This window comes from Helobdella robusta (assembly GCF_000326865.2).
Source record: "Helobdella robusta unplaced genomic scaffold HELROscaffold_61, whole genome shotgun sequence".
NCBI classification, from domain to species: domain Eukaryota; kingdom Metazoa; phylum Annelida; class Clitellata; order Rhynchobdellida; family Glossiphoniidae; genus Helobdella; species Helobdella robusta.
Window position 1 is genome coordinate 592264 of NW_008705338.1, and position 24755 is coordinate 617018.

Consider the following 24755-nt stretch of genomic DNA (forward strand, 5'->3'; position numbering starts at 1 on the left):
CTGGAGTGTATGTTGATGCTAGATACAGAATCTTATTGAATAAATCAGACAAAATCAAAGCCAGAGAAGGTTTGGCTGATATTCAATTGCGATTAAAAAGAAAAAAAGTATTTGATTCAGCAAAAGAGTCAACATCTGTTAATGTGTCCCAGCCAACATGTGATTTAAATTTTATCTCTGAAGATGATGATGATGATTTTGAAAATGAGCTAGATAGAAGAGAAAACACACGCAAAATTTCTATGAAATCACACATTGAAAATGATTGTGAAATACAAAGGCATTTTGAAGAGGACTGTAAAGCTATTGAGGATGTTGGAAGAATAAAGGTGAATGTCTTCGAAGCCATTGCACATTATCCAGATCGAATCAGACAGTCAAGCAGAATAGCTGCAAGTATGCCAACATCACAAGCCAGCGTTGAAAGATTATTTTCAGCTTTGAAATTAATACTAAGTGATAACAGACAATCGATGAAAGAAGATTTGCTTTCCGCTATTTTGTTTATTAGAATGAATGATTGAATTATTGACTTAACTTGATTATCTTGTGTCTGTATGGTGTATCATTTTTATTTTTAGAACCTGTACTTTCTTAATTTTTTGTATATTTCATCAATTTAACTATACGTTACGGAAGTGGTACTAAAAATCAATCAATTGATTGATTAAAAAAATATTTGAAAAAATTTGTGTTAATTGATTCTAAAACACACTCCCGCCTCGGAGCACGGAGCGGAGCAAACTTTTTTTATGCCGGAGCGGAGCTGGAGCGGAGCAATTCAAAAAAGTGCTTGCTCCAAAGCCCTGAATAAAATTTTGAATATGATTCATCGAAAGTTTAGTCACATCTACTGATGAAATTGATATAATAAATATAAGTTAGTGAATCAAATAAAAATACTACAAACAAAAATCATTCATCAATAACTGACCAGCAGCTGATTTTATCAAATCATCTAAATTTTTATTGAAATTCTCTAATTTTTGGAAGAGACCAGCAAGGCGGATCTCAACGTACTTCCACTTACTGTCCAACTTCTCCGTGTAACCAAGCAACATGTCGTAAATTTGTTGGATGCAACCGGAAGCTGAAGAACCGTTTCCCTGGGCATCCAACACGCCAATGCCTTAGTAAACGACGACGAAGATGAAGAGGATAGAGCTGCAGCTGAGTTTCAAGAGCATCTTGGATGAGTGTAGTTTGATGAGGAGGAGGATTTGATAGAATATCTGTAATATAATATAATTAGCTACACGAGAAATATAACTCAAATAATTTAGTAAGCACAATTTTATTGAATTGAAAGTTTTCAATTCACCGCACTGCAACTTGTCAGTGTCCTTTCACGTTCTTTTATAACGGCTCAGTGAAGCGAGTACCGGTGAATCATCGTCGCCAAACTTTACTTTTTATTTTCCTTCTTTTGAACAATCCAAATAACAAAAATGACTCATGAATTAAATACCGAAACATGGTGATTTATCCACATTGCACACACACACACAGACACACACACACACACACACACACATACCAAACCCATACATCAACTCGCACACAACCTAATACATACATCACACACAGATATGAACACACAGTCACACACACGTCACACGTACACACAGTCACACACACCACATTACTTACACACACCACTAACCCGTACACTTGGGAACAAATGACATTTTTTATTTCATCAAATCAAAACAAAGAAATCAAAGAAATGATATCAATGAAAAAAAATGATCTGGAAATCGAAAAGAAAATATGGTTTTCTTGTAATGATTACCAGTGACAATTGTAAAAATGAGAGCATATTTTAAATATTTTAGTGCATGTGAACTCACATTCTTATTACAAATCCTAAAAAACCAAAAATGGAATCATAATTATTAAGTAATCAACTCTTTTACATTTTTATCAGAATGTCGTTTGTAATTATTGAAACACAGATATATATATATATATATATATATATATATATATATATATATAATTATTAAGTAATCAACTCTTTTACGAATGTCATATATGTCAAATGACATATCCTAACGTATACACACACAAATGCATATAAAGGAATATAGTTATTCACACACACTATATTTATGTTATAATATATTATATATTACATACACAATAATATAGACAATAATACATAATAATTTACAGTGTGATCGGCTTTACATAATTTTCTACCTAAATTTGTGATCAAACCTGTATTATGCAAGCCCATGTTTTGACTGCCTGGAAAAGTTCTGGAATGATGTGTTTTGTCGCTCTTCAAATCTTATCACAGCGTTCAACACGATGAGGATAAGACTTGGCTCGCTCAATATGCTGATTGACCTCATAAATAAAACTCCCTGTAAGAATAATTTATAAATTTTTTTAGTTTAACTTTTTTGTTTATAAATATTAAAGTATTTCAAATTTGAAATAAATTTATAAAATTTGAAATGGAGTTCCAGAATGGATGAGAATGCAGGGTCCCATTCCTAGTTCCCTTGAGTCAGCCATAGACCCAGATTTTAAAACGACAGGATGGGATTCTTATTATGAACCGAAGGAATTCGATTTTTATGTCTCTGGATACTTTGGTAGGGATCAGTTTTTAAATTAGTTGGCTTTAATATTTTCAAAATTTTATCACAATACGTAAAATACTTTTAATAAATATTCTTATTAAGTGTTTACCAACCAGACAAGCTCGGCGATTCTTAGGGTAGCTGCCCAGCTGGTACTGAACGACTTCGGGATTTTTTCCAAATTGGAGATATCGTGAGTAGATATCAACCATTTCCCCAATACTATAACGATAACATCACTGCAATCCTCAAGAAAATCGTCGACATCAAAAATCGTTATTTGACTTATCTTAGTGGGTATTAGTTTTAAGAATTAAAAATTTTGATACAATTAAGTTTTAAACATATATTCCAATTTCATAATCCTGGCCTCAAAATCATAAAAGGATAACCAGGTTAGTTAGGAGCGGCTGGTGCAACTGGAGCCACAGACGCAACTGCTAATGCTGACAATGGCGATAACAATGGAAACAGCGGAAATGGCGGCTTCAAAGCTCCTAGTGGTTTTAATGATTCCAATGGTTTCGATGGTTCAAATGGTTTAAATGGTTCCAATGGTTCAAATGGTTCCAATGGTTACTATGGTGGTGGTTCTGATGGAGGCAAAAGAAAGAGTCCTCTAAGAAACAATTTTAGAAAATTGAATTGAGACTGCAGGACTTCTATGCAACAACATTAGCACTGAATTAATAAAGCACTTTAAATTAATCATAAAGTTTGAACTATAGTAGCAAACCGTAAAGTTTTATAGAACATTTTTAGTCAATCATAAGTAGCTTATATAATGCGTGAATTTTTGTAGATAACACTTAGATGCTTAATAAACTTATGTATCAAAATGCAAAACGTGTTGAGCTTTTTTCCAATTAAAATTAAATTAATAAAAAAACATATTTTATCTTTATAATTTAATTTCAAATCCTAAACATATTTCCAATACAAACTTTATTAACTCCTTAAACAGCGGTGAAAAAACGCTGCAAACATCGTGTGTAATCGGATCGTTTTAATTATAAACTGATACATTCATCAGTGGGGATACGCTGGTTGAACCCCACCTATCAGGACATGAAAAAAAGATACGAATATCTGCAACATATTTTTTAGGTCGAAATATAGAGCACTCTCTTAAAAGGTCACAAATTTACTCAATAAAGTAACAACGTACGATAATTTAAAATTAATTCGAAAAATTTAGAAATTCTACAAACAATTTTGTCGTCATTGTTATTTAATTGTATTAATCTAAGTTGTTTGAAAATTCATTATTTACAGATCGATCGAAAGCAATAAATCTGTCTGTTAGGCGCAAAGTACATCATACTTAGGCATACAAAAAAGGCTGTTAAAAACTTTATGTTTTTTGAAAATGTTGTCTGTGTCTCGACAAATATTGAAATCATTTAAATCTTTTTTCGATGTATTTTTATTTAACAGCAGTATGTAAAGTTTTGATAAGTTTTTTGATAACTAAAATTTTCACAAATAAATAAATATAAACAATATACCGGATTATAAGTTTATATGTTCCTACGTTAAGAGTCCATGATTTTCAAGATATATGTATTGTGTAGTGTATAGAAATGTTAAGACGTTCTGGATTTTAAAATTTTGTACGGCTATCACTGCTACCAAGAAGAAAACGAAGGACATCATGTTTATTTGAATCAGTTTTACTCAACAACGATTCCTTTCCATTGATTTATAATCTATGCTGATAAATACAATTAAAAGTCAGATACAAACAATAAACACACGTTTAAGCACACCATTGCGAACGTTGTAAATGTAAACGATTACAAAATATTTTACTTTAAATTATTAATTATTCAACAAATTATTTATTTAATCTTACGGTTTTAAAACGATAAACAGTCACGATATATTGTAAAAAGTGTGAAATATTCGGTAAGTTAGCTGGAAATACTTTCCGGTCATCACTCATCATGGTTAGGAAGACGAGGAGGATGTAGTTCGCCCAACAGCTCGCCAAGCACCAACCGCAGAAATTCCATCTTTCTGTCTGACAGGTTGTACCTTTTTGCCATTTGCCTCCTTCCTGTTCGATCTGTTTGTTTGTTTGTCGGGTGGTCATTCATGATGCTAATAATCATTTAGATAATAATGAATGATGATTTTAAGACAAATGAATAACGTTAAACGATGATGCAGGCGTTTCGTCCTACAAGGTTTAATTAATCAACTTTATTTAGCGAGTATTTATTTATTTAATTGATTCTTAATTTTCAAGTTATTAAAAAAAAAGTTATTTATAAAACTATTTAATTTTACCAAAGTGATAAAAAATAACTTGAATTTTTTATCAAGTGAGTTATTATAGTTGGTTTTTCCGTAGAGTGACTTAAAAAGTAGGAGATGTCAGGCGTTTTTTTTTTTTTGCGATGTCTATGGTTTACCCGACATCGTGTTTTTGAATTTTCAATCTCTAAATTCTCCGTTTTAACTAAGTTTTTGCTTATTTTCACTAATAAATCAATAATTAATAATTTACTTTTTTTTGTCAATGTTTTAAAAAAAAAATTCGCTAAAGTTTTTGTTGTTATAATACTTTTGGCTACTAATTATCGCTCACACCTCAATCGAATGATCCAATACACTCGCCAACAACTGCTTGATTTTCTACCGGATACATTCGCCATCAAAAGACCGCTAAGAAAAACTCTCTTTCTTAACAAAATTTGGAACCCAGATCATCACCAACGCCTCTCCACTTTTCTTCATTCGCAACATCATTCTACAGCAACAGCAACCTCAACAACATCAACTTCAACATCAACACTGTAACGGGTTCGATATTAACTAAACGCAACGACAGATATATTATTAATCCTCCTTTATTAAAACCTAACTAAATAATTAATCGAATAAATCAAATTAACGAAAATGCAACGATACAATAACCAACTTTACTACCGTCAACTCCGGCCCAAGAGCCACAGAAAAGAAAGAGAGATTAACTTATTTGCGCAGGCTATTTATAGACATGCACGGTGCTCTCTCCTAGGTAAGCGCTTGTACTTTGGTCTAGTAACCGACCCACGTGACCATACGGCGCTCTCTCCTAGGTAAGCACACGTGCTTTGTGCTAGTACTTAATCCACAAAAATCAATGTCCAAAAAAAAATGATATTTCTTGACTTTTATATCCTGGAGAGAAAATCGGCAACATTACGTGAACCTGGACGATAACAGAATTGTGTATTATACTCTTGAAGGGCCAATATCCAACGGGTAAGCTTTGAACTTTTTGGTGTCGATTCCGTCAGGTACGATAATGGATTATGGTCTGTAAAAATTTTGATTTTGGATAGGCAAATCCACGATCGGAATTTCTGAAGAGCCCAAACTATCGCGTATGCTTCTTTTTCGATCGTGGACCATCGTTTTTGAACATCGGTCAGTTTGCGACTAGCAAACGCAATAGGTTTTTCTTTCTTGTCGTTGCCCCATTGAATTAAGCAACAACCTACCGCACATTCACTTGCATCTGTTATTAATCCAAACTCTCGTTGGTAATCTATGGTGTTCAATACGGTGGCATCCTTCAACTTCTGAATCATCAGATTTAATGCATTCTGATGGTTGGTGGACCATATTATTCGATTCGATGGTGATTTCTTAGTCAACTCGGTGATCGGGTGCATCGTTGCAGCCAGGTTGGGTAGGAATGTTTCAAAATAATTAAAAAATCCAATTAATTTCCCACTAGATGACCTAGGAACTTAATTCTCTTCTGCGCAAACCGACATTTGTCTAAATTCAACGTTATTCCGGCATGAGAAATTGTCTGTAAAAAACTTCGAAGGTGTTGGACATGTTCTGACCAACTATTAGAAAACACGGCAATGTCATCAATTTAGGTTTCTGTGAACTGATATATATCTTTTGTAAGTTCTTTCATGGCGCGTGTGAAGGTTACTCCTGCCGACTTTAATCCAAAAGGCATCCTTTTAAATTCAAACAAACCTTCATCGCAAACGAACGCAGTTAACCATCTTGAACTTTCTTGTAAGGGTATTTGCCAATATCCAGATCGTGCATCAAAACAACTGATGAAGTTGGCATTGCCCACTTTTTGTAGTACGTCCTTTACATCTGGAATTGGAAATCCATCATTTGTTGAATGTTTGTTAACATAACGATAATCCACTGCCAAACGTACGCCTCCATTATTTTTTAACACGCATACCACTGGGCTAACCATCTCACTGTTCGAAGGTACAATAATATCTTGTTCCAACATCTCTTTGAGCTGACGCTTTACTTCCCCCCTGAGTAACTCGGGAATTTTGTAGGCTTTTAAACGTTTGGGTTTAAATCCTTCATTAACTTCAATACGATGTTGCGTTCCTTTAAAAAGTCCTATTTTCGTGGAGAATACGGCTGAGAATTCCTTAATCAAGTCAATCAATTCTCGACTTTCTTGTTTTTCTAGGTCACTAATCTCCTCCTCGTTAATTTTTGGTTTGTTTTCCTTCTGTTCTTTTTCATACGTATCTAATACGCCAAAATCTGAATCATTCTCTCAAAGAATAACACAGGTATTGATCATGGCCTCTTCAATTCTTTTATGGAATCCATGAAGTTTATTGGCATGCACATGATATTTCTTTCCTTCCAACTCAACTAGGTAAGAATAAGGTGACTTCACTTTCGCAATAGACGCCGGTCCTTGCCATTGGTTATACCATTTGCTTTTCATCTTCAAAGGTGCGAGCATAATGACCGAGTCGCCAACTTTAAAATGTTTGTCCTTCGTGCGAAGATTGTAATTACGTGTGTAACGCTGCTGTTCCTTCTCTAAATAGTATGCTGCATAATTCTTCGCCAATTCCAGATTTTTTTTAAGATTTTGGAGATATTCTGATCCTCGGCCAACATTTAAAGGAAATTCTCGTTCACCTGTCCAGTTTTCTTTCACCACTGTTAAAGGGCCTCTCGGCAACATTCCATACAATAATGTAAATGGACTTACATGGGTCGTGGCGGAAGATCGTTCTCTCAAGCACCAAAGTACAAATGGTAATACTTTGTGCCAACTACGTGGATGATCTTGGGTAACCTTGTATATCATCGTCTTCAGGGTTCTGTTACATCTTTCAACAACGCCCAAAACTTCTGGATGTTCGGGTGTGTTAAATCTAGGACAGCACTCCAATCGTTTCAACATCTCCTTTGTGAGTTGACTCGTGAAGTTTGTTCCGCAGTCAGAACTGATTATTTTTGGAATGGAATGTGTCATGAATATCTGTAATAAAACTTCACAAGTGGCTTTCGCACTCAGCGATCTGAGAGGGTAGGCCATGGGCCAACGCGTGAATAAGTCCACTGTTACCAAAGCGTAATTATATTCCGGTTTAGGTCCTATTTCCGTGATCATCGTTCCAATGCAATCTATAACCAAATGACTGAATGGTAATTCGTCGTTTCGAGGTATCGGTGTGATGGGAACTTGTTGATCTCTTTTAACTGGTGCTCTGAGTTGACAAATTACACACGTTTTACAGTACTGTCGTACCTTTTCTGTCATATCTGGGAACCAGAAATTTAATCCGATACGATAACGCGTTGTCTTATACGCCATATGCCCTGCAAATATGGGGCATCGTGTCCCAGATGTAATATGGTTTGGATCCTCGAAATTGGGAGACACAATTGTTTTACCTTGCGTCCTAATATTTCTTCTCGATGATACAACAGACCCTCTTCTATGAAGAAGTTGTGTTTTCCGGTTTTAGCGTATTCCCAACACCTTTTTAATGATTCACACGCTAGTTGTTCTTCAAGGAGTGTTGATTTTTCAGCAACCGCGCTATCCTTACTTACCGTCTCTTCTAAATCGGGTTTGTCAACTTCCTGGTCTTCGTCGGTTGATTCTTCTACGTCGGACGCCGGATCTTGTCTTTTCACTTTTGCTTCATTTACCGACTTTTCTATTTCCCTTTCAACTAGTTTGACTTCGACGGTCACTGGATTTACTTGTTCGGTTTTGTCAACCACCGGGTTATCGCAGGTTAATTCGTTTCTCTTACTTGCCGAATCCTGCATCTTTTGCAACTTCATTGATTCATCAATTTCTGACAGGTTTGTTTGCGGCATCGGGACGTCATAATATTTCATCTCCTCGATTAAGTCAACGACACTTGGAGTTAATAATAGCCCTTCACATAGTTTGGGAACAATTGCGCAATATATCTTCACTACTGGCGCAATATTTGTTTGTGTCTTATCCTTACAAGTAGGTTTGATCTGATTCCATACACCTTTCGTATGGTCGAAATGTTGTCCAATTCCCTTTATTGCTATAGTGTCTACCGGCTGTAATTTTAACTGGCAGCTGATCTCTTCACTGGTGCAGCATATTTCTGATCCACTATCAATTAACGCCTTTTGATCAATCTCATCGTTAATATTTACTTCGATGTACTTGCGATCATAAAATTTGTTTGCTTCAATGACAACTTCCTTTGTTCTTATTGGTGATTCGATTTCAACTGGTGTCTGCGTTTTTTTGTCCGTCTCACAGCGCATGACGTTTCTAGTGGCCGTAGGTGTATTTCTATTTTTCCATGTACAGTGCTTTGCAATATGACCAATCTTCCCGCAAGAAAAACAGGTCTGTTTGGGTGAAGCTGATTTGTTGTTGCTACTTCTATACATCTGGTGCTCATTTTTTCGAAATGATTGTATCTGATTGATACTCTCCGGCATATATGTATTGTCGCTCGAAACTTTCATGTTCATGGCAGCTTCATATTTGTCGATCGTTTGTGCCAACACGTCAGGACTCATCCAGGAAGCTGCTTGCTCATGTGACAAAATAAATTCCAGAGTATGTCTTGATAGCAACTCTTTCATTCTATCTGCACATATCAATTTCATTGCATCTTCTAATCCCGTAATGTTACGGCTTTGAAAATAGTGGTTCAGCGTGCCGTATAATATCGCTCCGAAACTCGTGTACGATTCGCTTTTTTGTCTTCTCAAGGCGAAGAATTCATCTCTCAATTTTGTCGGGTTTAACCTGAACTCCTGCAGAATGAGTCTTTTAATTTCGCTATAATCCTTCAGACCGTCGGCGGAAATAGTATGCAACCATGTTTTGGCCTTTTCGTTCAAACTCATTATCAACAAATTGGCTTGAATTTCTCCGTCTACGTGATAGTTTCGAAAAATTTTTTCTACGTGTTCAAAGAATGCAGGAATATCTCTTGGCTCTAACGGACAAGTTCCTATCAGATGTTTTAACGACTCCGCGAAAAATCGAGTCTGTTGCATTAGTTTTATCGTGTTATTATCCTCACCAGCATCATTGGCCACTCTTCGATTATTATTCATACCTTCTACCTCTAGTCGTCAAATTTTTAATTCTTGACTCTTAAGCCTGAATTCGGCTTCATCTCTTTCACGCTGTCTGGCCATCTCTGCTTCATCTCTTAATCTGCATCTGCTTAATCCACGTGATCATGTAATGGAACAATTTCCATTACAAACACCCCCGGGCCAACATCAATCGCTACAGATATCTACAACAACCTCTACATCAATACCATCTACCTCAATCGCTACAGCAATTTACAACAATCTACAGCAATCCACAACAACCTCAACTTCAACATCAACACTCCCAGCCCATCTATCTTGCACCAATTCGTCATCAGCAATACCAGTGGTAGTCTCATCAACTCGTAAGAGATGCAACCACCCCAATCGACGCCCCTCACCAAATCATCCCAATCTCATCAACATCAAATTCCCCCCAACTTACAACTCCGCCAAAATCATCCCATGACATCTACACCCCGACATCATCATCATCACCGAGTCATGGCTTAGGTCAGATCACCCTGATGGTCTGATCGCAATAGATGGCTACACACCCTTCAGAAAAGACCGCCCTGGCAGGCGGCGTGGAGGTGGCGTTGTCATCTACTTGAAGTCATCCATCTCATCTCAAATTCACATCGTTCCACCTAATGCTGTCAATGATACACTGAAAACCATTTGTCTCAAGTGCATTATTGACAGTGAACCATACATCATCTATGCCATCTATCATCCTCCTAATCATCCATTATATGAAGTCTCCACCATGATGTGTTACATCGATGAACTCTCTAACACTGCGCTGGGGAGCGACTCAAAACTCGTCATTGGGGGTGACTTCAATCAACTCGACCATCATTCCATCCTTCAAACAGGTCTACACCCTATATTCTGGGGTCACAGCCTTGACAGAATATATGGGATTAATGTAAACTTGGATATCACTTTCACATACAGGTCGCACGTTTCAACACATCATCTTGGGGTGGTTGCTGCTCCTCCACCTCCACCAACTATCTCAACATCAAGAAACAACACCACTAGAAAAACCATCTCATTTCGCCGACGTCGTCCTTCACAGAGTATCGCCTGCTTTCAATATCTCAACAACATCAACTTCAATAATATATTCGACTTCAACATCACCAACACCGATCATTGTTCGCTAGCAATTTCTAACAATAATACAATTAATCTTGATAATAATAAAATTTACCATGTTAATAATAGTAATAGTGATAATAATTGTAACAATATAAATAATATTAATATTAGTGCCAATAATAATAATAATAATAATAATAATAATAATAATAATAATAATAATAATAATAATAACAACAACAATATTAACAATAATACTATCTCAGCTAACTCTATTGCCAATTTTTTGCAGCATTGTTTTGATAAATTCTATAAAATCATTAATTCAACTTACAGTAAGTACTACCCAGCATCAAACATCACGCTTAGATCATCAGATCCCCCATTTATCAGCCCATTCATCAAATTTTTACTTCGCCAAAAAATAAACTCATGAGATTAGGATCCACCCTCAAAGCCGCAGCGATCACCAAATACATCAATAAACTCATCATCAACTTCAATTCAAAAACATTCACTAATAGTAAGCGTGGAAGCAAAGCCATGTGGGAACAAGTTAACAAGATTAGAGGCTCTGAGAAATCACCCAACACATCAACCGTGCAGCATATTGATGCCAACACACTCAACGCCCACTTTACTTCCATGTCAACCGACCAGTCCTACAAAATTCCATCAACAAAAGCTACTGCAATCAATAATCATCAACACCAACAATTTACACCATATTCCGTCCTCCACATGCTAACGAAGGCTTGCCCATCCGGTACAGGTCCAGACGGTCTACCAGCATGGTTTCTACAAATCATCGCTCCATTCATCTCCAGCACCTTATGTTCACTCTACAATCACTGCTTAATTCACTCATTCATCCCATCACAATGGAAATCCAGCACAATCCATCCAATTCCTAAAACAAAACACCCATCATCACCAATAGATTATCGCCCAATATCTATCACCCCCATTCTTTCTCGTATTCTAGAAAAATTCATCGTTAGGTCATTCATCTATCCATGTTTCAACCATCCATCCATCAAACCACTATTACAAGACCAGTTTGCATTTCGACCAACAGGCTCATCTACATCCGCCATCATCTCTCTTACTTCCACAATAACATATTTCCTTAAAAATAATAATTATGTTCATCTTATTGCCCTTGATTTCTCTAAAGCTTTTGACACTCTCAATCACTTTTCACTTTCAAATAAGTTAGCCTCTCTTCCATTACCTGACAACATTTACAAATCCTAATTAATTTCCTATCTAATAGGAGTCACTCTACTCTTTTTAGCTCTACTCTTTCATCTACTCTACCTATTAAGTCTAGCGTAGTTCAAGGTTCTGTCCTTGGCCCATCTACCTTCATCATCAACGTTTCTACTCTCAAAACTTTCCATAGCTCAAATCATCAAATACGCTGACGACACCTACCTTATCATCCCATCATCTAGCTCAAACACCATCCAATCAGAACTCGACTCATTAACAACATGGTCAAAACGATGCAATCTTTCACTTAATCTCAATAAATCATTTGAACTCATCATTCACAATAGCCGTAAAAAAATAACATTACCTCCTGAACACCCATCAATTACTCGCACAAATCAATTAAAAATATTAGGCATCACATTCTCCTCCACACTCAATATAGCACCTCATATCAATTACATCATCATCACAAAAGGCTTTCAAACATTTCACGCACTCAAAACACTCCGTTCACATGGTCTCAGAGGCGTCAAATTATTCGACATCGCCGAATCACTCATCATCTCACGCATCAAATATGCAGCTCCCTCCTGGTCTGGTTTTGCCACGCAACAACAATTTCAGTAGCTACAATCTCTCATCAAAAAATTAATTCGCTTCAACTACCTACCTGCATCATATCCTACCATCACTCAGATATTCAACACACTCGATTCAAGGCTGTTCAAGAAAATAGAAAATAACAACAACCACGTCATCCATCCTCTACTACCACCAATCAAAACTACAACACTCAACCTTCGTCAGCGCAAACATAAATATCAAGTCGCCGCCCAATCTACATACCAGGAAAAGACCTTCATCACAAGACACCTTAAACATATTAGCACCTCATCATAACTGAACTAGTTTTTACTTATTAATCACCTCAGTTTTATCGATCACCTCACTAACTCACTAAGTCATCATTTAGTCTATTAATAAGTCACCAAATATATTAATACTCATTAAAAATTTGCGATTAGTGGGAAATTTATTAACAACAAAATTACCTTCGGTTTCGTCGAACTCCTCTTGTAGATAATCATCGCCATATTTTTTTGTCAAGCCATTCCTCGTTCGAATCCATTTTGCCGCGTCCGATTCGTACTTGTTTAAATCATCACCGACATGATATCTGCCGACAAAATCACCATCCCCACCACCACCATCGTCATCGTCGTCATAACTCTCTTCTTCTTCCTCCTCTTCTTTTATCATGCAGCCAGGCTCGTCTTTCTTGCACGGGATAAACTCCAAAGTTTGAGATCTCTTGTCGGGAGTTTGGAAGTCGTTGCCAACTTTTCTTTCGTTGATGTCGTCACTCCCACCATCATTCTCACCATCATCATCTTCTTCATCGTCATCATCAATGCCGTCATCACTTTCAACGTAATTAACATTAACAATATACTCCAACTGATCAGGTGCTCCAGCATCTTCTTCTGAAGATTTCATCCCACCGACGCTGCCTCCCTGTCTCGAACTTGTTGCCGTCACACTCTGTCGGGGTTCGACGACGGATATATCCTTCTGATTAGGTGCATGTTCGTTTTCGGTGTTGCTACCACTGATGGCGTTGTCGGCATCTCGTTGATGCGTGGCTGCTGTTGCTGCTGAATTACTCCTCTTCAGGATGAAAAATGTGAAAGACTGTTGCAGGCACAGTACAAAATAGAAAATAAAGCAGAAAATTGCTGTGAAATACATGCCGTGTCATGCAAGTTCTCTACGGTTCTCTTACATTTGTTTGTTTGGTTGGCTGGCTGGTTGGCTGATTGGCTGGCTGATTGGCTGGTTGATTAGTTGGTTGGTTGATTGGTTGGCTGGTTGGTTGATTGGTTGGCTTTTTGTTTGTTTGGTTCACTGATCACTTGGAAACCTGAAAATTTGTGATAGTTGATCATTATCGCTCTACTAATGGCAAAATTTTTAACCTAGAACCTTATTAAAAGTATTATTTATGGATTGATAATTTATTGATGAAAATTTAGACCGAGTTGAATTGTCAGTTAATGTGGAAGATTGCATCAGGTTTTATAATATTATCGAATTTTCGTCGCCATACTCACAATCGTCATCTCCAACGTCATCGTCGTCATCTCCTCATCATCATTTTTTAATTACCACTTTCGTTATCATCATCGTCGCCGTCTTCATCATTATTTTCGTCATCATATAACATTTTTTATCATCATCTTGTTATAATTATTTTCATCATCGTCGTCATCGTCATCATCATCATTGTCGGCTTTCTTTAAATTGGGCTCTAAACGAAAAATTCTTAAAAAAAAAGAAATTAAGCGATAGATTAGAAAATCACAATAAAACGTGTTTAAAAAATAATATTTGATACAACAATAATAATAGCAATAATAATATTGCTTTATAATAACTTTAGAAAATTAAGTTATTATAAAAATAATAACTTTAGAAAATTAATTTAAAAAAAAGATTCTACCTTCTCCAATTAATTGCGAAAAATTTTATTTAACAACGAAACTATTAGTCCAGTACTAAACAGTATTGATGATGATAATGATAATGATGATGATGGTGGTGGCGCAACATTCATCACACACAACTGCACAACCTCACAGAATCTCATTTACATAACCCACAAGTCAATTATGATAATAATTATAATAGTCATAAAATAATAACTTATGTAACGCTCAGTTCAACGAGACGAAAACGCTATTTACCGTAAACTCCTTGTCACAAGTATATAAATACAAATCCCTCACTCTATCTCTCACTCTCTCTCTCATCATTTTCACTATCGTTTTCTGTATAGATTGTAATATTTGCCATAGAAATACGTCATGAACTAAGAACTGAACTAAGAAGAACGTTAATTCCTCCAGAAGACAACGTAAAGTGATCACAATTTATTGGGAGGGGTTTCGTATACTATGCACACGTATGACATCTTTTGTATGTGAGGACGTCGTTTGTATCATATATAGCGTCATTTGTATATATTGTATACAAGGGCAAAATTGACTGCCGGTCCAATACTGCAAATTTTTGTGGGAAGCGCTTCTTCTCAACTTATCGCATATTTTGCATTTTAAAACAGTCTCTAAGCGTAATTAAACAATATAAGTTGGCTAAATTAAAAAAGACAAAAATTGTATTCGGGAACTGTTGACTGTCTACAAACCGTCCTAAATCCGCCGGTGCTTGTATACAAAATCATCTTACTCCATCTGTTGTTTGTATATACCGTTCTCCATACCATACCAACCGTACCATCTTCTGTATATAACATCTTGTATTGATATATAGCATCTCGATATATATATATATATATATATATATATATATATATATATATATATATATATATTGCGCACTAGATTCTAGCGTATTCTAGAATGTTCTAGTGACTGGAGCATTCTAGAGTATGCTAGAATCGGACCATCTAGAAGAATCTAGAAACGACGCTTGCGAAGAGTATATAAGCGCACGTCGCTAGTGATTAGTGATATTCGTGATAAGTGATATTTGTGATTAGTGAAATTCGTGATTTTGTGAATAGCGATTCGGTGAATTATTTAAAGCGATATTTGATTTGTTTGTTGACGTTGTCATAGCGATAGATTTTGAACGATTTAAAAATTAATTGTTGCGTTAGTTTGAATTTACTGGAAATAAACGATTAGTTGATTTCTTCTGTAAATAAAGTTTAATAACTAATAATAGTTGATTTCTTCTGTAAATAAAGTTTAATAGCTGTTTGGAATATTTTATTCAATCGAGGATTTGAACCCGTCGCATAGTAAATCGGTTACGACAGCGAGTATTATAACATTGGTGTCAGAAGNTGGGATCTTCGACCCGGCGAATTACTACTCGTAGAAAAAGAACACGATGTCAAAACTGTGTGGTTTGAACGTAGTTCAGCTACGAGAAGGACTACAGAAACGAAGCCTTGTCACAAGTGGCACAAAGAAGTACTAGTAGCACGTCTGAGAGAAGCTCTCATTGACGAAGGTAAGAACCCAGACGAATTCAAGTTTGATGGTGCTGACGAAGACAATGAAATTAGCACAGGCACGTTTACAACCGCTAAAATGATGGAACTTCTGCTTAGTATGTCAACTGAAATAAAACAACAGTCCGAACGACAGACAGAAGAGTTAAAACAACAGATCAAAGAACAGTCCGAACGACAGTCCGAACGACAGACAGAAGAGTTAAAACAACAGATCAAGGAACAGTCCGAACGACAAACAGAGGAGTTGAAACACGTAAAATTGGAAATGGCAGAACAGATTGAAGAACAGTCAACAAGAATAGAAATGATCGAGCAGAAACTTGATCGTCAGACCGTTGAGGTAGATCACAAGATAGACAAATTGAAGCGAGAATTGGAGCAATCCAAAAAAAATGGCCATGCCGTTAGATCACGCATCCGGAAGAACTTTGAAGGTACCAGCATTTGACAGGGAGATGTCCTGGAACGTTTATAAAACCCAGTTCGAAGCAGCGGCAACTAGTAACTGTTGGAACGGAAAAGAACGAGCAACAGCACTGATACTGGCCCTGCGAAGTTCAGCGGCAGAGATTCTTCAGATGATTCCGGCGGAGAACCATTTCAACTATGAAGTTCTGGTTAGCGCGTTGGATTTACGTTATGGTGAAGAACACATGAAACAGATTTATCGGTCTCAGCTTAGAAACAGAACGCAACGATCTGGTGAATCCATTCAGCAGCTAGCACAAGATATCGAACGGTTGACATTGCTGTCGTATCTGACATCAGACCCCGAGCATAGAGACGAAACTGCCCTGGATACGTTTATCAAAGCCCTTCGTGATTCGAAACTCAAGCAATCCCTTCTCTTGTCAGATAAACGAAAACTCAAGGAAGCCGTTGCGCACAGTCTCACTTTTGAATCGGCAAAGCAAGCATCAAAAGTGACGTACGTCTACGCCAAGTACATGAAAAATGCTCTTGCCAGAAGGTGGTTGTGAAACGCGAACCTCAACAGCATGGTGTACCCCAATGCTGGATTTGTGGTGAAAAAGGCCATCTACGTCGTGATTGTAAACACCGCCTAAAAGATAACTACTGCCGAAATTGCGCGACAAGATGGCGCAAAAGAAGAGAAGATGATCCTGTATCACGATCGAAGGGGCGGAAAACTAATAAGAGCCAACTTTGTGGGGCAGAGGTTGGTTAGTAGAATTGACGCCCCCAGTACCGTAATTAACATTTCCAGACTACATCGAAATCGAAACGACCTATGGCTGAACGGAAAAGTTGATCAACGAGAATGTGTAATTACAGTCGACACCGGAGCAACAAAATCGATTTTAAGATCTGATTTGGTACCCAATCTGAAGAAAGAGACTTCTAACAAATACATCCTTCGAATAGCTACCGGAGGAACAGCACCAGTCTATGGAAAGATTTTCCGTACTGTTCAGCTAGGCGACTTGTTATTCGAAGGTTCATTCTTAGTCGCGGATATCATCGACGAATGCATAATAGGTGTCGACTTTCTGACAAAATATGGGTTCAAAATTGACTTGGAAAAACGCATTCTTAGATGGAAAAATACAGAAGTGATAATGGGGGATAGCGACGAAGAATGCATTCGAGTGACAGTCGATTGTGACATAGAACTATCTCAATCATCTGAAAACATCGTATGGGGCAAGTTGAATTGCGATCCTGGGGGCCACCAGTTCTATTTGATGGAGCCAACCTCAACGAAAAATGTACAGAACGCGGTCATTGGAAAATGCCTGGTAGAAGCGAACAAAAATGGTCTTATTCCTGTCAGAATAATGAATACCGCTAAACACATTATTAAAATTAAAAAAGGCGAGGAAATAGGTAATTGCCAATCAATAAATTTGGTAAAATCATTAGATATGGAGCAACAGGAAAAGGTTCTACCAACTGACAAAGGTAGACTCAAAGAACTTACCAAAAATCTACTGGATGAACTCAATTTGTATCAAGAAGACCGTCTAAAAGCCGAGGCGTTGATTGCTGATTTGCAGACGTGTTTTCAACCGGTGACGATGACCAAGGTAAAACAGCTCTGGTAACTCACCGAATTGATACTCAGGATGCGAAATCGATCCGACAAGTACCACGACGTCTTCCTCTAGCAAAACAAACAGAAGTAAACGAAATGATAACGATAATGCAGAATCAAGGCGTCATCGAACCGTCATCAAGTCCCTGGATTTCGCCAGTTGTTTTGGTAAAGAAGAAGGACGGCTCTACCCGTTTTTGCGTTGATTATAGGAAGTTAAATGATGTGACTAAAAAGGACAGCTATCCGTTACCGAGGATTGATGACATCATGGACACCCTATCTGGCTCAAGTTGGTTCTCTACGCTTGATTTGAAAAGCGGATACTGGCAAGTAGAAATCGACAAGAACGATCGCGAAAAGACAGCGTTTTCTATCGGATCGAGGTTGTGGCAATTCACCATCATGCCATTTGGATTGTGCAATGCTCCAGCTACATTCGGGCGACTGATGGAATGTGTATTGCAAGGTCTTAACTGGAAAACCTGTCTTGTCTATTTAGACGACATAATTGTTCTAGGAAGAACATTTGATCAACACGTCGAAAACTTACGAGAGATCTTCACAAGACTTCGGGTGGCAAATTTAAAGCTGAACGTTAAAAAGTGCAGGTTATTTTCTAAAGAAGTTAACTATTTGGGACATGTGGTATCTTCAGATGGAGTTCGAACCGATCCCAGCAAGATAAAAATTGTGAAAGACTGGCCAACTCCAAAAGATAAAAATGAATTGCGCCGTTTTCTGGGATTGGCAACGTACTATCGACGTTTTGTAAAGGATTTTGCAAAAGTTGCCAGACCTCTCCACCAACTTACCGAGAAGGACCGAGTTTTCAACTGGAATACCCTATGCGACTCAGCATTTGAAAAGTTAAAAGTTGAACTATGTGATGCTCCTTTGCTAGCATATCCAGTTCGTGGCAAGACGTTCGTGTTAGATACTGATGCAAGTAACAACGGAATCGGAGCCGTTTTGTCACAGCATATAGACGGAGAAGAAAAGGTGCTAGCGTATTATAGCAGAGGATTCACAAAACCCGAACAAAACCATTGTGTGACCAGGAAGGAGTAACTAGCAATAGTCAATGCAACAAAACACTTCCACAAGTACCTTTATGGACAGAAATTTCTTCTCCGAACTGATCATGCAGCGTTAACATGGCTCCTCAACTTCAAGGATCTTGAAGGACAGATGGCCCGATGGTTGGAGCGTTTACAAATGTACGACTTCGAGATCGTGCACCGCAAAGGAACAACTCATAGTAATGCTGATGCTCTCTCACGTCGACCATATTTACCAGGATGCAAATATTGCTGTCGTCACGAGGAGAAGATACAATCGGAAGACATAAGAGCAACAACAATATCAGCGGATGACGGTTGGACACCGACGGATCTTGCTGATGCACAGTTTGCGGATGAGGACCTACAACATCTGATCACATGGAAGAAGGAGGGCAAGCGACCGGACTGGCAAAGCATCTCAGAATATAGTGCCGTGTTAAAGGGTTATTGGGCTCAGTGGGACTCTTTGTATTTGGATGGGAATTTGCTGAAACGAAAATGGGAATCAGCTGATGGATCAAAACACCGCATGCATGTTGTAATACCAAGAAGTAGAACGACCGAAATCCTTGATGAAATCCATGGCGGCCCTTCTTGGGGACATTTAGGAGTGAACAAGACCCTTGACAAAATACGAGAAGGATTCTACTGGCTTCACGTTAGAGAAGATGTAGAGAGCTGGTGTCGAAAATGTAACACATGCGCTTCAGTCAAAGGACCCAAAAGAAGGCTAAAAGGAGCAATGCAAATCTACAATGCTGGTGTCCCCTTTGAACGGATTGCTATAGATATTGCTCGACCCTTTTCGGTATCAGATTATGGAAACCGTTACATTCTGGTTGTAGCGGACTATTTCAGCAAATGGCCTGAGGTGTTTCCAATACCCAACCAAGAAGCATGTACCGTCGCTGAGGAAATTGTACTCAATTGGATTAGTCGATATGGTGTCCCATTGGAACTCCACTCAGATCAAGGTCGAAATTTTGAGTCACAACTGTTTGGTGAAATGTGCAAGCTGCTGGGTATAAACAAAACTCGAACGACACCTCTTCACCCACAGTCTGACGGTATGGTGGAACGATTCAACCAAACCCTGATTGAACATCTGGCTAAAATAGTCGACAAAAATCAACGGGATTGGGATCGTCATATACCATTGTTTCTTATGGCATACCGGAGTGCTATCCACACAACTACTGGAGAAACGCCATCAAAAGTTCTGTTTGGGACTACCTTAAGAACTCCAGCTGATGTGAAATATGGCGTACCACCTGAACCACACCAACCATTAACAGAATACGTGGATAATCTTCGACAGCGATTAAACCATATCCACCGTTACGTACGCCTTAAAATTATGAAAAATACGGAGGCGGCCAAAACCAGATACGACTTGAAAGGAAGCAGTGGCGGTTTTGCTGTCGACGAGTTAGTTTGGCTGTACAACCCACAGCGAAAGAAAGGACGTTCTCCAAAGCTACAGCGAGGGTGGGAAGGACCTTATCAAGTCATCACCCGCTTGAATGACGTCGTCTACCGTATTCAGGAATATCGGAAGACGAGAGCAAGAATGAAGATCGTTCATTTGGATAGACTGGCTCCGTACCATGCGGACACCGGAACGAAAGCTGTTCGGGACGAACAGAACTAAGAAGGGGGTAATGTTATAACCGTGCTACCGAACGCACTAGATTCTAGCGTATTCTAGAATGTTCTAGTGACTGGAGCATTCTAGAGTATGCTAGAATCGGACCACCTAGAAGAATCTAGAAACGACGCTTGCGAAGAATATATAAGCGCACGTCGCAAGTGATTAGTGATATTCGTGATTAGTGATATTCGTGATTAGTGAAATTCGTGATTTTGTGAATAGCGATTCGGTGAATTATTTAAAGCGATATTTGATTTGTTTGTTGACGTTGTCATAGCGATAGATTTTGAACGATTTAAAAGTTAATTGTTGCGTTAGTTTGAATTTACTGGAAATAAACGATTAGTTGATTTCTTCTGTAAATAAAGTTTAATAACTGTTTGGAATATTTTATTCAATCGAGGATTTGAACCCGTCGCATCGTAAATCGGTTACGATAGCGAGTATTATAACAATATATATACTTTTTTTGGTAACAGACTGTTGTTAACGCAACATTTCAAAAATTCAACACTACTTTCAACATTGTTCAACTTTTTTATATTTCTTTTTAATTTGTTATTGAAATATAATATACATATATATATAAATATAATATATATGTGTATATACAATATATATAATAGTTTCCCTATATATATATATATATATATATATATATATATATATTTATATGGCTTCTACATAAATAAAGATGATGTATGAGACGAGAGGTACGTGTAAATACATTGTATATTATCTTATTTATGTTATGTACAATTGTACATGTACACATTGATAATAATGTGTATAAGCGCGTACAGACATCTTTTATATAAACGTAAATATGAATAAAATTTTGTATAAATATGAAATAAAATATTTTTTTTAGTCTTTATTGAATATTGTATAAATATTCGCTATATGTAAGATGCAAACGCACTTGTAAATATAATATATACATAGCTTTATTTGTTGTATAACATAGTTAACGTATAACATAATTCAAAGAAGGATTTGTGCAGGTTCGTGCGTCAACCAAAATATTACGAATGTTAAAACAGGCATCATCATCTTTGTGGGCGTCCATGTTTTCACGAGCGTACATAACACTGGTCAACACCCAAAAAATTTCCTAAGGTCTTTCGGCTGATTTATGGAAATTTTGATGTCCTGAATCCAAATATTTTTCTAGATCAGGTCAACTTTCTAAGCTATGGCCATATCTTCATTTTCACTTTTTTGTGTACAGTCCCAGGTATTTTCGCTGTATGTGATGCTTTGTTCTTAATCACTTCATCACTATGAGGAATTTGCAATTTTTAATTAATTGGTATTTTTATGTTTCCCCTATGCACACACACACACACGTTCAATGCATTAAATCACGTAACTACAGTCACGTGATCAGACAATCGCAGACATGCCCGGACGAGGCTGTGTATAACTATGGATAGTTACGTCAGCATTTTCCAAATCTGAGCCATATAGCAGATTGCATTAGTATAGGTATCAGTTGCAAATGAATCGCAAGCGAACGACATGGCTTCCAAGAGAAGGTCTTGTAAAAATAAATCATTAGTTGTCTTGGTGTTAGCGTCTGATTAGGCTGGCTAAGTTGAAAGAATTGCTTTTTTTCCTAATTAAAATTACAGATATTTGTTGCTAAAAATTTATTATTCCAACATTTTAGAAACATTTTCGGCTTAATTTGACCGAAACAGAAACCTGAAAAAAATTAATAATTATACATAATTAGATTAATAATTAAAATAATTAAATTATACAGCCTTTATACAAATCATACCACGATAATGTATAATTCGCGTTAGACCAACCAATGCGAGAAAAATGAATCATACAGAAACGTACACCCGCATACACTAACGTACGTATGCATACATACGTAGATAAATACCTATGTACGCTCTTACGCAGCACATATGAATGGATGTAGAGGAGACTTGTACAACAGTCTGCTTGCCCACCGTGAGCAGAAGCCAGAGATGCTCTCATTCACAAATACGCGTTCATCCAATGCGCTGAGTTTGTAAGATGTATGTGTTTTTGTATTCATATATGCGTTTTCTTTTGCAAATTTGTATTTGCGTTCCTATATTTGTGTGTCTGTTTATGTGTTTGTGTGTCTTTGACACAACTCATTACAATCATGCCAACAAATGTAGGCTCATGGATGGCAGTGTTTGCAATGCTACGTTCATGTAACAATCATAACATTTTCTTATGTGGTGACATTCAAACAAATCAGTTCGAGGACATTTTTAAACTACAAAGAATTTTTTATAAACACGAAAGAACTATCGTAAGCAAATCATAGGGGCACTAAACTGAAGGCAAACACTTAGGCACTCTCATGATCATGTATTTACAGTGTAACAAATCACAACACACACACACACACACATACACACACACACACACACACACATATATATATATATATATATATATATATATATATATATATATATACATATATATTTCCTACACTTACGCATATATATATATACACAGTATATGTTTGTATATTTGATATGATATAGAGACTGCCATGGCTAAGTTGTTGAACATACGCCCACGCATTTTAAGCTACCGCCAGCAGTTGTTTTTCTGTATAACCCATTTACGTGCCGCACAACATCACGTAGACGCGCGTCTATAAATATACACGGAAGGCTAGCTCCAATAGATAGAAGTACATCCTCACGGACCTCCATGAAACCTTGCACGAGTGTGTACGCCCACATGTCGAACTGTTAAATATGGATTTGTTAAAATACAATGCATGTACAATTTATACGCATGTATTTCTGTACATTTTTGCGTGTACAATCACGTGTTTGTACTGTGAACTTGGCCACTGGGGTGCATTATTTTATGAACTTCCAAGCACACATTCACGTTGTCCGTGGTTATAGATTGTATCATCAGTTTGATCGTGGTTGTTCCTTCCTAATGTGTACACCTTCTTTCGTCTCTCTGTCGTTTTATAGAACGTAAAGAAGTGTACAATGTATGTTCATCAGAGGTGCAGCCAATCAATGGGAGAGTTCCTCGCGACAAGCATGATTGTTTGGGTTAGAGTTGAATTTAAAAAAATTTCTTTGAAAATTTTATGAATTATGTCATCTTTCATTTTGAGACCCTCGACAGATTTGATTTCTACCTAAATGTAGCTATTTGTTATAAATATTTGTTATTATGTTATATAGCTTTTAATTTGTTATAACTTTTAAAATTTCACTTTTCTGTTCGTTCATCTAAGTAACTGCAGGCGAGTTATTTTCCAATTTTATATCTCTGCTTCTAAAAGGTTTGTTCATGTACCAAAATTAATTATAAAACAACTACACTGATAAGTTTTATAACATGCCAAAATAATACTAATCCAAAAAAGCTGTTGCTATACACGGAAACTGAAAAAATGACTAACTAGCTCAATATTTCGCTGCGATATTTATGAACTAATTATAAGCTGTGTCGGTTCATCGTCTTTTCACCGCTGTTTGGCGAGTGTTCGTTTATCGTTTCGTTGTTCTGTAAATGATTTCTCAAAATATTTGTTTATCTTCCCCAAAATTGTAATATAAAAACACTAAATTTGCCTTTCTATCCAGACAAAAATGTAAAATTTTAAAAAGTTATAAAAAATAAAATGTTTTTGTCATATTTTTGACTTAAT

The 24755-nt window shown here is 37.0% G+C and overlaps 7 protein-coding genes across 7 annotated transcripts in view; 4 read left to right on the forward strand and 3 right to left on the reverse strand.

Moving 5' to 3' along the window:
- The window catches only part of HELRODRAFT_180401 (hypothetical protein), a gene marked incomplete at both ends in the record, with an annotated part of 2408 nt that extends 1884 nt beyond the window's left edge, over positions 1–524 (forward strand). The window contains one exon of the mRNA XM_009029704.1: positions 281–524. Coding sequence (XP_009027952.1) covers positions 281–524 — 244 coding nt within the window. The remainder of the gene's footprint in view (positions 1–280) is intronic.
- Positions 525–704: 180 nt separating this feature from the next.
- Positions 705–1688, reverse strand: HELRODRAFT_180402 (hypothetical protein; the record flags this gene model as incomplete). Its single annotated transcript, XM_009029705.1, has 3 exons — positions 705–853; positions 935–1129; positions 1664–1688. 3 exons carry the CDS (start codon positions 1686–1688, stop codon positions 705–707), a joined length of 369 nt encoding a protein of 122 aa, XP_009027953.1.
- A 625-nt stretch (positions 1689–2313) lies between these two features.
- Positions 2314–3240, forward strand: HELRODRAFT_180403 (hypothetical protein; the record flags this gene model as incomplete). Its single annotated transcript, XM_009029706.1, has 3 exons — positions 2314–2371; positions 2469–2603; positions 2996–3240. 3 exons carry the CDS (start codon positions 2314–2316, stop codon positions 3238–3240), a joined length of 438 nt encoding a protein of 145 aa, XP_009027954.1.
- A 1288-nt stretch (positions 3241–4528) lies between these two features.
- HELRODRAFT_180404 (hypothetical protein) lies at positions 4529–9890 on the reverse strand (the record flags this gene model as incomplete). The annotated part of the gene is made up of 2 exons (XM_009029707.1): positions 4529–4659; positions 8315–9890. 2 exons carry the CDS (start codon positions 9888–9890, stop codon positions 4529–4531), a joined length of 1707 nt encoding a protein of 568 aa, XP_009027955.1.
- A 1584-nt stretch (positions 9891–11474) lies between these two features.
- HELRODRAFT_180406 (hypothetical protein) lies at positions 11475–12887 on the forward strand (the record flags this gene model as incomplete). Its single annotated transcript, XM_009029708.1, has 2 exons — positions 11475–11814; positions 12736–12887. The coding sequence occupies 2 exons, from the start codon at positions 11475–11477 to the stop codon at positions 12885–12887; spliced, it is 492 nt and encodes a 163-aa protein (XP_009027956.1).
- A 342-nt stretch (positions 12888–13229) lies between these two features.
- On the reverse strand, positions 13230–14009 carry HELRODRAFT_180407 (hypothetical protein; the record flags this gene model as incomplete). The annotated part of the gene is made up of 1 exon (XM_009029709.1): positions 13230–14009. The coding sequence occupies one exon, from the start codon at positions 14007–14009 to the stop codon at positions 13230–13232; it is 780 nt and encodes a 259-aa protein (XP_009027957.1).
- A 1205-nt stretch (positions 14010–15214) lies between these two features.
- HELRODRAFT_180408 (hypothetical protein) lies at positions 15215–17575 on the forward strand (the record flags this gene model as incomplete). Its single annotated transcript, XM_009029710.1, has 5 exons — positions 15215–15222; positions 16126–16628; positions 16744–17245; positions 17300–17354; positions 17531–17575. The coding sequence occupies 5 exons, from the start codon at positions 15215–15217 to the stop codon at positions 17573–17575; spliced, it is 1113 nt and encodes a 370-aa protein (XP_009027958.1).
- Positions 17576–24755: the final 7180 nt, after the last annotated feature.